Source organism: Dromaius novaehollandiae, chromosome 1 (genome assembly GCF_036370855.1).
Source record: "Dromaius novaehollandiae isolate bDroNov1 chromosome 1, bDroNov1.hap1, whole genome shotgun sequence".
Lineage (NCBI taxonomy): Eukaryota > Metazoa > Chordata > Aves > Casuariiformes > Dromaiidae > Dromaius > Dromaius novaehollandiae.
Window position 1 is genome coordinate 6435848 of NC_088098.1, and position 12881 is coordinate 6448728.

General features: G+C 36.6%; 1 protein-coding gene across 3 annotated transcripts in view; it reads left to right on the forward strand.

The window, feature by feature from the left end:
- The window catches only part of SEMA3A (semaphorin 3A), a 331409-nt gene extending 318745 nt beyond the window's left edge, over positions 1–12664 (forward strand). For all 3 annotated transcript variants that reach the window (XM_026119328.2, XM_026119327.2, XM_026119326.2), the window contains 3 exons: positions 1183–1250; positions 6802–6944; positions 8330–12664. In XM_026119328.2, coding sequence (XP_025975113.1) covers positions 1183–1250; positions 6802–6944; positions 8330–8785 — 667 coding nt within the window. In that variant the 3' untranslated portion in view covers positions 8786–12664. The remainder of the gene's footprint in view (positions 1–1182; positions 1251–6801; positions 6945–8329) is intronic.
- Positions 12665–12881: the final 217 nt, after the last annotated feature.

The following is a 12881-nucleotide window of genomic DNA, read 5'->3' on the forward strand; positions in this document are numbered from 1 at the left end:
CTGGGCTGTTAGTAAGAGCTTGCAAACAGGGCTGGTGAACAGAAGAGAGATGGTCTCTGTACTGCAGAACAATGGCTTCTTAAAAATGTGGGCTGTTGTCACAAGGGAGGGACCATCAGTGCTTTTTACAAGGCTACTTGACTTTTGCATATCCGTTGCTGGATGCTATAAGCTGAAATCACAGCATTGTTCAGCAGCCTAATCCTCTTTGTTCTCCTCTAGTTTTGCAAGCCCTCAGGCTTTCTCTGATTCCTAAAGTAAAGTGCTCACACTTGAAACACAGCTTTGTTTGCCTTGTTCTTTTATTTTTTTCTTTTTTTATATGAAACTCTTTTCTGTGGCTCAGTTGAATTTTGTGTCACAGCTATTTGAATAAAAAAAGGAGACAAAAAAGAACAACAAATGCAAAATAAGACAGTATAAAAAGTTTTTTTTTTCTTTTTTTTCTGAAATACAACATTTTAGCGCAGATCAGTAGGTTCTCCAAAAAAGCCAGTGGAGATCAAACTGGGGAAAGAATATACTATGTTAAATGGTTATGCAATAAAAACTACAATCTAGAATTAAGCTACAAAAGATGGAATAAATGACGTTTCAAAATCTTCAGAGTGTTTTATTTAGTTTATCCTAGTGACCATTTGCAACAGATTCAAATAATTTGAATCAGCGATATTTTAGTGAAATCAGGAGGGGCTGAAACGATTTATTTAATTTAATTTAGATTTTGTAGAAAATACAGTCCTAGTATCCTTTTAGAGCCATTCATCTTAATCTTTCATTTTAAGTAAAGATGCTATGATATTTAAACTATTCTGTGCTTCCAGAAGAGTTTCAGCTTCTTTACATTTTTGTGCATGTTAAACTGTAATGTACTGTTATGCTTTGACCCCTTAGTAGACCCTGTATCTATGAATTGTCATACATTTTTTTCTGATCAATATTACCAGCAAAGTTAAAGTAAACTTCATAAGCTCAGTGCAAAAGAGACATGTATTTATTTGTAAGTGTAAAGGCTGATGTTATGAACTATGATAATGCATAGAATATGGTAACAATATGATTTCCTTCATAGGGCTGTTAAATGCATTCATGTAACCCCTGTAGTTATAAATATGTTCTTTTCGTTGCTGAATATAGACCACTGAGAAAGTCACTAACAGTTTCCAAATATGATATTTGCAGACGTACTAGACGACAAGACATCCGAAATGGAGACCCTCTTACTCACTGCTCAGACCTGCAGCATCATGGTAAGTTATGGGTATTAGTGAAGTAAAAACAATCTGAGCATAATTTACAGACTGTATACGAGTAGAGTAGGATGTAAATGAATCATTCAGTAGGAAAATTGTGTTAACGTTTAGGAAAGATGAGCAAAATACTTTAATATTCCAGTTTTGATTGCTTACAGGAGTCTGTATCAGGTATTAAAGAATCTTGTTTTTGTTTTTCCTCAAGTTAACAACTTTAAGCATTTTAACTTTTCTGTTTCTCTTTGATAATATCGTATCATCAACCTAGGCATGTTATGCCAGAGAACAGTCATACCACCTTCAGAAAAGCAAGAAGAATATATGTGTTGCTTCATATAGTTTTGATAGGATGATAACCAACCACATAATTAACCACCTTGGTTAAATATGGAATGGCATTTGTTGCAGGTGCCCCACTAGCAGCTCCTTAAGATCAGGATGTTCCTTAGAATATACCTGTCCCATATGTTTTCAAAATGGGTTTTTCTTGCAATCTTTTTCATTTTTTTGTTGACTGTATTATTTGCACATAGCGTATTGACCAGAATTTTGAATTGCTTGGCTGATAAACTTCACTTCTCACAGTTACCAGTTTGTTGCCAAACTCTTCAGAAGATCCTCACTCAGAGAATGAAAAATTTCCATTTTGCCCTAAGTGAACAGAACACTTAGGCAATACTTCCCTCTGCTGGAAAAAACCTGATTACTCATGTTTGTGTTACACCTATAATAACAGCTAAACCACTGGACAGATTTCTGGGCTAAATAAAGCAGAGGTGGCTGGAAGTGGAGATATCTCAAAACCCTCATGTCTTCCACTCCCTATAATAGCAACAATGACAAATAGTCCAAACTCATACTGTTCACCACCATATAGTTCACCACCACAATGTTTCAATAGCAGTTTTCTCTACCTTCCTTTTTAATCCTTGAAGCCCACAGCCAGTGTTACTGTTGTTTCTCTTTTTCATGATCCTCAGACTTAGGACAAGCTACTAGGAGAGAAGGGTTTGCAAGAGTGCATAAATGGACTGTGATCAATGTGCAGACGGCACATTTTGCGAATCAAGAATGCACAACTAGTTCACATTGTGAACTAATAGAAAGTTCATCTTCAGTTTCATGGTGTTTACTAATGCTTGCTGGCAATAGATCATATTAAATATGCAACCATAATTAGCAGTTTTCTTCTGTATGTATTTTACCTAGTGCAGATGAGACAATCCAAGTACTAGGACTGAGATGGCATTTTCAGCTCCCCAATATGAAATTCTCACAAGGCTGTAAATGTGAATTTTATTAGCAGCAGAAGCATGTCATAGACATTGTCCTCACCTTCTTACTATCTCCATCTTAAGGCCACCCATGATGATCTGGGCTATCACATACTCAGCTTTTTTCATGTTCACTTCCACTTACTAGCTGTATTTTACAAAGCTGTTGCTTATCTTCATAGACAATAAAACAATATCAAAATACCTTAATATTTCAATTTTGATTGCTTGTTTTTATACCTTCCTATGACAAACTTATGTGTCTAAAAAGATATCTTCCCTCCAAAAGAGAAGAAGTAATCCAGTGCGGTTCTTTCATTTATCACTTACCTGTACTTTTTGGCAGCATGCTATATGACAATCAATCATGAGAACACAGGAAAAAACTGTTATATAGCATACTTCATCATTAGGAGCTTTAATACAGACTTTTTAACTTTTCCAACTTTGTCAAAGGTGCAAATCAGTGAAACAGGAGTGAGATGCCACTTGGAAGAATGGTACTTGATGGAGAAATGAAGACGGATTAGAAGAAACAGTATCTTACAAAAAAAATACTAAAGGAACATAGTCCTAAGCCTTAAAACTTAAGGATGCAGTGCTTTACACAATGATGCTTTAGCTTGTTTTAGAGAAATTTTCCCCACCTTAATTCAGACTTTTAAATCTGTAAAATTTTTCTACATTTACTTGACATTTGCATAGGGAAATGTGAATTATGCTTTATATACAGACAGCTACATAAACTTGCCATGCAAACTCTTGCTGAACTTTTCCCGTGGTTATCACTAGTAGTTTCCCGGACATCAGGTGCCGAATTGGGAGTGTTTATAGGCAAGAATGTGCTCCAGCAATCCTTTACTACTTTCTACACATTCCTCTGCAGTAACTGGCAGTTGATTCTCTATGTGAATCAATGGAAATATGAAGAAAGAAAAAATCTCTTATTGTATATCTCACTTTTAAAGACGTTGCAGAAAAATGCCAAGGCCTCAAACTGAATCAGCAGTGTTTTTAATAAGGTGTAGGTAGCTCTTTAAGTTCTCCTTTTATGCAAATGTATAACTAGTAGTATGAATTCACTACAGAATAATATTAGAGGGAAATGAGGATTCTTAGCTCTAGAAGTATTTGACCAAATATAAAATCTAAAGGCACGATCACCTTTGTGTCAGCTAAAGCGCAAATTTTTTTTAAGCCTGTCAGACTAGCACTATCAGAAACTCATCAGGTTATATTTTGGAGCAATTTGTGAATGAAAAGCCACCTTTTCTTCAGTGATTTACACCAGTGGGATCTCACAGAATTGCTCTGATTTTAACTGTATAGAGAGATGCAATAATCTGTGAAGCAATCTTGGTATAACTCCTTAGCAATTCTTACTTCTTCAGTTATGTTAAAAATTATGTTTTTAAGGGTATTTATCAGGATAATAAATTGATACTGCTATTGGGTTCGCTTTGGAAATTACAGCTCTCGGACAGGATTTTGGTTTGAATTTCATAACCAACTTCATGACTTAGTTTTCTAATTCATCCAGCTGCTCTTCTGAACTTCCCAGACTTTCATTCTTCCTCCTAGTCTCTCTTGAGGCCTCTCCCTCACTCCCAGGGCTCCTTTCTGATGCTGTCATTATGCCATCACTCTACTTACTTTCTTGTATTTCGTGTGCTCAACATTATGTGAACTCTATAGTCATTTCTGGTTCTGCCTTCTGCTACCTTACATCAGGGAAATGGAATTTGAAGGGTCTCTTAAATCCTTCTCTCATTGCATGACTGTTGCCTGTACTATATTTTCTAGAGCTGTGAACAAATTTAAAGGGGGCTTCTGCCACTTTGCATGGTGATTTCTAACAAGCTAGAATGTTATGGACCAGACTCCACAAAACACTCAGAAGTCTGAAATGGCATCAAGGAACCCAATTTCAAGATAATTTCCCTGAATACTGTGACTAGAATCCACTTTGACTGTGTTGTGCTCAGTGAAATAAGTCAAGTGGTGCTGCAAAACACCTGTGTCGAATTAGTAACCTACCAGCTAAATCAGTTATGTAGAATGTGGCAGAGGAGGATTCAAAGCCCACTTAAGCTAAGGAGATTGACTCCATAGTTCTACTTCCAACAGGACCATCCAAACTATCAGATTGCTTTTGTTGAATCCAGGCCATTCTGTGACCACAAATGAAAAATTAATGGAGCCCGGGAGAGAGGGATTGAAAAAGACCTTGAACCCAAGGGTAAAATCCCTGCGTTTCCATCCTTTATCCTAAAAGTCTGTAAATCTCAGTTTCACAGAAGCACGTAGCTGGAACAGTAACACATGTGTCCCAGACTACAAACGGGGAAGTTTCAGTCACGTCATTCGTATGACATTTCCTACTGTCTGTCTAATGTATCACAGCCCTGCATGCACTGTCTGCTGTGGATCCCAGTCCAGATCGCAAACTGTTATTTGTTGATTGTATGAGGCTGTTTGCTGCCTGCTTCGCAGTGCGAATTCTGTTCCTAAATCAGGAAATCTAAGTTGAAACAGAGGAGTCACAATGCCCAGGTCACTCTGTTGAGTCTGGACCCGTGACTCATCGGACAATCATTTCCATTTCCAACCTTTATCTATCACTCTGAGTCATATTCAGTTTGCCTCTTTACGCACTTCCAGTTTCTCCGTTTTCTTGACACAAATTTGTCCAGGCTCCATCTCAAACCTTTCCGTTGCTACCCTTGACTACCTGCTCTTCCTGCAGTCGTACCCTTCTCTTCCTGCTTTGCTTTCTAGCATATTCATCCTTCCATTATTCCCCATTTGCCTGGCCCAAAGCTGCACTGATGTTTTTCATAGGGATGTGGTTTGTGAGAGATGCCAAATATGTTGCTTCGTTTGCTTGTTTATATAGCACCCCACTTACTTGCTGGAAAGGTTCACAATCCAGCAGAGGAAAGCAAGCTAACTCATTCCCTATTTGTTTAGTGTTTATAGTCCATTTGATGCTTCATTACTGAGAAAGCAGTATGGGCAAGCACCAGTTCCTAGTCTATCCCCATCCCTCCTCCCATCCTCTTTCAGGACTGAATGTCATTATAGAAAGACATATGATTGCTGTGTCAACAGCAACCAGGAACTCAATTTTATTTTTACCTCTGGCTCAGCAGTCTAGCAAACAGCCTGTGTTTGCTAAACAATATGGCCAATATGATAAAGGCACAGTGAAAGCAAACAAACCTTGACAAAGGACTTCTCTGAGATGATTTTAATTAGACATCATTTTCCCATTAAAAGATGACAAAGGAGGTTCCTGAAAGATTTCCAGTGCTAAAGATCAAAAGCAGAAAAAGGAAAGAATCACAAATAATGGCAAAGAGGCAGGAAACCCCACGAGATCCACATGGTGTTAAACAGCTTACCAACCCCTTCCTCCCCAACTGTTTTCCAGGATTATTGTACTGTTGCCACTTAAATCCATAACTACATTTTAAAGAGCTAAGGTGGAGAGTTGAAATATGATGCCTTATTGCCTCTGTGGTATTGGAGAAGAATCAAATGCCATATAAGTCCTTTAGCTATGTGATATTTCCAGCAAGTTGATGAATATCTTGAAACATTGTTGTTACAAAAGGAAGTAATTTATTTAACTTTCTTTTCCCCTCCCATAATGTCTGGTTTATTAACCTCATTACATATCCATAAATTATATCAGTATGAGAGGAAATGATTAATTGAAGATTGTTTCCTCAAAAACATTATTCCTGGTCATTAACAGCTTCAGCAAGCTGCTATGCCATATAATCTAAACACATTATACTACTTTTAAATAGCTTCATGTTTTATTACTTTACTCTAAAGTATTATGATCATAGAGCCCAGGAGGCATCATTATGGACATTCTGCAAATGCACCATGAGTTTTTTCACTGCATACAGCTTGCTATTAAAAACTCTTGTTGTGTCCTAGATGTTTTCCTTGATGAATAATAATGAGGTTTGCAAAAAATTTCACAATGAAAGCCATTAACTTCACATATTGAGATGTTAACAGCTGTTAAGATATAAATAAATAAAAACTACCTTAAAAATGCTTACAAAGATAGGAATATTGATGGAGATTTTCCAAAGTAACAATCTGCGGAAATTTGTTTTTTAGATTTTTATCTTGAAACATTTTCCGGACCCCAATTTCCAAATAAAAAAAAATAATTTTACAATTAAGATTTTTCTTTCCTGACCTTTTTGATTCTTTTTATTTTTTCTCTCTCTTTTTTTTCCCTTGCTTTACAGATAATCCAAGTAGCCAGACCCTGGAAGAAAAGATTATCTATGGAGTAGAGAATAGCAGCACTTTTCTGGAGTGCAGTCCAAAATCTCAGCGTGCTGTAGTCTATTGGCAATTCCAGAAACAAAATGATGACCGCAAAGAAGAGGTAGAGTAGAAAAATCTAAGAGACGCAATTGCTTTTTTCTATGAAGATCCACTTGAATCTGAGTCCTTTTCAGCAAAATACATCGTTTGCTCTTCCATTCAGACATACCTCAGTTCAGATATACTCAAGTTCCCCTTTTCAGATGATCAGCAAAAGCTAGCATACTATCTAAGTGCCACCAAAACCATCACAGAAGGCTTATATTGGATTTAAATATTTCAAAGACTTGAAAATTGTCCGGGGCCAGGGCGGGGTGCAGAGAATGACTCACTGCTTTCTTCTTATGCTATTTATCTGTGTGCTGTAAGGAAGACTTAGCTGCAGGTAAGACAGAGAAACAGAATGAGGAACTGGGAACTGTATGAAGGGTATGAAAGCTTGTGTGCATATTTTGCATGAAAAGCAATATTCCTCGGGGCAAAAACACTGACTTTCCCTGCTTGTGTTACATTCTTATGTTATTACTCACCCAAGCTCTCAAGTCATCTGACTGTCAAGCTAGGTCACACATGTCTTTTAGTAAAGAATAATCTCCTTTCTAGTAGGTAGAAACGTCAAGTTAGAAAACAAAAACTTGTTCTTCACATTGAAGTGTTTGGAAACATACCCGAACTATTCTGAAACATGTTTTTTTTTTCTTTCCAAACCATGTGCTAACTACTTAGTTACATTAGCAGCTTTATATACTTTTGTTATATGCTTTACTTGCATAAACAGTAAATTATTTAGAACAACTTCTTGGTGGAGAGAGCAACAAACAGGTTTCCATCCCTTCTCTCCACAGCTTCATGTGCATTCAAAGGAGGAAACTGTATTCCTAGATATTCAGAAAAATATAATACTTTGAACAACTGCTTGTTGGATATTAAAATTTTGACATTTAACACTTTTTGTTTCTTTGTTAGTTTTCCACTTGTCCAGAGCACACTTCTATGCATAATGGCTTTTGTAGTAGGGGACATTACAGGAAGGGAATCCGCTTTCCCCAGATATAGATTTGGGCTTGATAAAACATTATGGCAAGTGTGGCCTCTGTAGTATAACCAAACGGATCTACATTGATCTGCTCATTATAGGTTTGCACCATCTACCAGCAAACACCTCTGAGAGTTGCTGCAGATCTTTGCTCAGCAGCAGTAGGGACTGAGAAGCAAAACCTTTATCCTCTAAATTCTCTTCGAAGTAGATCAATAGTTTTTCTAGAGTGTTTTGAGCCTTCCGTAAGTACAGTTGATTGCCAAAACACAACCTACGTGTTCTGGGGTTTTTTTCCGGTTAGATTTAACTGACTAAAAGGAACTGTGCTAAGGAACTAGTATGATTAGAGGATAATTCTGCACATTTGTAAAAGCTAACTTTTGAAATGTTCCCCTTTTCCAATACAGATCAAAGTGGATGATCGGATGATAAGGACAGAACAGGGCTTATTGCTACGAAGTCTTCAACGGAGAGACTCTGGTATTTACTTTTGTCATGCTGTGGAGCATGGCTTCATGCAAACTCTGCTCAAAGTGACCCTGGAAGTAATTGATACTGATCACCTGGAAGAGCTGCTCCATAAAGAAGAAGATGGTGATGCCTCCAAGACCAAGGATGCCACCAATAGCATGACCCCCAGTCAGAAAATCTGGTATAGAGACTTCATGCAGTTAATCAATCACCCCAACCTCAACACAATGGATGAGTTCTGTGAGCAGGTTTGGAAAAGAGACCGCAAACAACGTCGGCAAAGGCCTGCCAATGCGCAAGTGAATACGAATAAGTGGAAGCACCTACAAGAGAATAAAAAAGGTAGGAACAGGAGGACCCATGAATTTGAGAGGGCACCACGGAGTGTCTGAGCTACGTTACCTCTAGGAACCTCATCCAAGTAGAAACTTGTATAGACAGATAACTGGAAAAAAAATGCAATATACATGGACTTTTTCATGGCATTATGTGGATGTTTACAAGAGTGGAAAGCTCAAACAATTTCCACCAGGTTTAAAAAAAAAAATCCATTTCTAACTTTCCTAGTAAATTCTTCCTCTCTGCACCAATTCTAAGACCAGAATGACCAGAGTTTCAAGGATGATAACTCACCTGGACCTAGCTTATTGCTCAAAAAGTTCTGCAAGTGTTCAGCAGGCAGGTTTTGCTTTCTCTTTTGCCTAAGATATAAACAAAATGCTGTATTTCATGTTGCCATCTTAAAGGAAAGAAAAACAAAACCCACCTTTCATCATCAGCACTACCATTCCTAGACTTATATATAAAACTGCATGAACTCATTAAGCTGATGAACGTCTAAACATGTGATTGGACACAAGGATTTTGTTCTTGTTTTGTCTACCAGTTCTCCTGTTTATATTTACTAGAAGAGGAAAACAATACTGAATGAGATTGTTTGTGGAAATCTGAACAACATAAGCCATCCATCATCCAGAAGAACAAAAAATGTGGAGTACACTGGCCTACTACTGATGACTTCTTTCAGCTTTGATCTAAAGATGTATTTTATTAAAACTATAATTTAAATGTACCATGACAAATATGAAGCAAACATTAGCTCTTTTCTAAAATAGATTAGACTTTTTGTCTTAGAATTATTGTACTTTCTAATTACTGGTTTAGAGGAAAAAAGACAACTTCCATTTATGAGCTGCTTTACTCTTTTGTTTGGAAACTCTTTCAGGGGAGCTAGTCACACTGCAGTTAACCTCCTCCCCTCTATCCCAATAGTCTGTATGACATGTAACTTCAAAGCAATTTTAAAACTAAGCTATTTTAACATGAAAGTCTCTGTATAGCATGGAAGTCTTCTGCATTCTTTTTTTTCTAAGTATGGTATTTGGAATGATTCAACTTGTATAATATCTTGCTATAGGTTGAACCAATGAAAAGGAGAGCATTTGATTTCAGTTGTATATTTTTTTTTTAACTAAAAAAAGTAAATAGCATTAAAATACGCTCTACTAATGACACTCTTGCTTTCTTGGTTCGTAAATATTTGTGAATGCTAATATTTAAATACCGTGGCTCATAGATTGTCATATATTCATGAGGAAAGCTCACATTCAGTTTAAGGTGTCCTGTTCCCAGCTCAGTAGTAGAAATATGTCCACACTACTGATTCTCAGTGCTCCATTCTTTCTGTGGGCCCAGATCACCCAAATGCAAAGAACCAGCATGAGTCCACGCGAAGACTAACCTCATAGCCAGCTCTCTGTTATAAGATCTAAGTGACTATTCTATCTGTGGGTGAAGCCTGATGCAGTAGTAAATTGGTGAAGTTCAGCTTAAGACTTGTATTAGTTTATACTAACAGATAATTTGGTCCTGTACCTCTACCTTATGTTTAATTCTATATACAGGAGAGCAACAGGGTAAAACAAATGCAATGCACTTGCACCATAAGTGTCGGTTTAGGGATATAAGTAGTGGATTTGATTCACCTCAGCACAGATGTGCCTTTGGTCCCCAGTTCTATGGTGTCCAGTTGTTTTGAGGTCATCTTTATCCAGTGTCCCATATTTTATCTTGATAGAATCAGTAAATGACATAATTTCAAGTAATGTTATTGTGGGAAAAATTGCTAGAACAAAGTCCTTAGTTTGCTAAAGGAGCTTGTATAAAAGTGTGTCTGTATTGATGACTGATCTGTTTTGTTGTTATTCACTCCAGATTATTTAATTTATGAATCACAACACTATCAGCCTTATCGGATACAATATAACACAACTGCTGTGACAGCATCTCTCACAATATGTCCCAGTGTCCTTGCCACTCAGTAATTAAAGTATCTTTCTGATTAGTGAAGCCTTGGCTTCTTTTCTCCATAGCTATTGGGTTTTCACTAAAGGCCCAGATATTTTAGTCTCCTTTGAATCTTCTGCAGGGGATGAACTTGCAAGATTTTTGCCATTTAATTCTATAGTAAAAATTAATTGAATAGAGTATGACAAGGTTGTACGGCTGTGGTTCAGGAGAGCACCTGGGTATTTAATTTTAGAGCAACCTCAAGTCTCTCTTATGCTTAACTTGATGCCTGTGAAGCTTTAATAGGCAGTTAAATTCCCATGCTTTCATGAGGTGCTGAATAGGGATGGATTAAAACAAAGATTCAACTATGTGCTTTCCTGTACAGAAGTATTAATTTTTCGGCTCAGCCTATAATTAATTTGTGAACATTGTTGTTTAACTGTAATCACAGAACACTCCTTAGCCTTTTGTGTAGGGCTATCATGTACCACAGAGTCATTAGAATCCTCTCTGTTACAAAACGAAACAGTTTTAAAATGAAGCTCAGAGAATTCAGTGGGAAAAATGCAGATTGATTTCAACAGACACTGAATGACTTAGTTTCCTTTCTCACATATTAATGGCATTGCTGCCTACCTTTTTTTTCCCCTACTATGCTCATTTCTATAGCAACTTGCTTCAAAGAAACAAACCAACCTCTTTCCCCCACCCCTCAAGAAAACAAAGATTAAATGAATTCTGAATGCCAAGATATGTTCTTCTATACAGAAAAAAGGTAATCAGTGGGAACAAAATTGCAGAAGTTGCGAGGTTTTTACCATATCCTAATAGTCTAATTGGGCAATTTAAATAATCAGATTTTACCTACTTCAATCGCATCATCAGTCCTCACTAAAATGAGTAATCTTGTTTATGTCTTTGTGTCAGCTCATACAAATAAGAGGGCAGAGGATCAAGCCAACAGCTGAAATGGTTGATTTTCAGGTTCATATTATGGTCAAGTTAAAACAGCATTTAATACTGATTTAAAATGAACTTATTTTTGAAGAACATAGGCCTTAATGAATTCATGTATAGAAGGATGCCCTGCAGCTTCAGTAAAACTCCCATTGTATCATTATTTTTTAACGCAACAAAGGAACTGATAATAAAGGTAAAAAACAGTATTTCTGCAAATCGCCGATAAAACCCTCTAAACCTCTAGTTACAGACTTTAGATAAAGTAAGTAGAAAGTTGTGTTTCAGCTGGAGAGAAATAAAAGGATTTCATTCATAACCAGAAAGATCTATTTCATTTGTTTTAAGATATCCATTTGCGAGGAACAAAAAATCATAATCATTGAATATTATTCTTACTAGTCTATGCTTTGCACTTGCATGGATCACTGAAGATGGAAATTTGTTCAATGGCTCCTAAAAACTGTATGGCTGTGTTGAACTATAACATCAGACTAAGCGAATGTGCATCTTTGCAGAACAGCGTTAAATCTTCATGACCCAATAAAGTCACTATGTAAAAAAATTAAATTAAATTAAATGCATGTGAATGCGCATTTACTGATCCTTTTTTATGTATTATTTAGTGAATATAATTGGTATGTGTTTAATAGTTCAGTTTTTGCTACCTACACATTAGCCAAAAGAGATGTAAATATTTTTTGACTAGATAAGGAGGTACAGTGTAAAGTACTGTTATCTAGAGGTACTCCATTTCAGTGTGTTCAGCATAATACTAAAATGCAAGATTTTGCCACACAGGTGATAGGGTGGTTTATTTGCTACATCCGTGACAAAGTTATGAGCTTATTCTATAAGCACATTCCTCACTGGGTAGTAAATAACTCTGCTTCTGTATTTATCACTTTAATTCAGATGGGAACTAGAAAACTGGAGAGAAAAAAAAAATGTAATGAAACTGCTGCTGTAAATTATTTCTTTTAGCATGTATTCAGTTGTTAAATAAACATTTCTTCCAAATATTTGAAGTTCACTGTCTTGACTGTTTACATGGAAATGTGCCCTGTAACCTTCATGAGCATATGGAGTGCATTGTTGCCAATATAATGCTATCAATGTATATGAATCCTGTTTACTAGGCCAGAACTGTTGCTATTTTATTAATAGTGTTTATTGTTTCTTTTTGAAGACTACAAACTCTTCAAATGCCTGAACTGAAAGCTGCAGGCTTATCTGCAC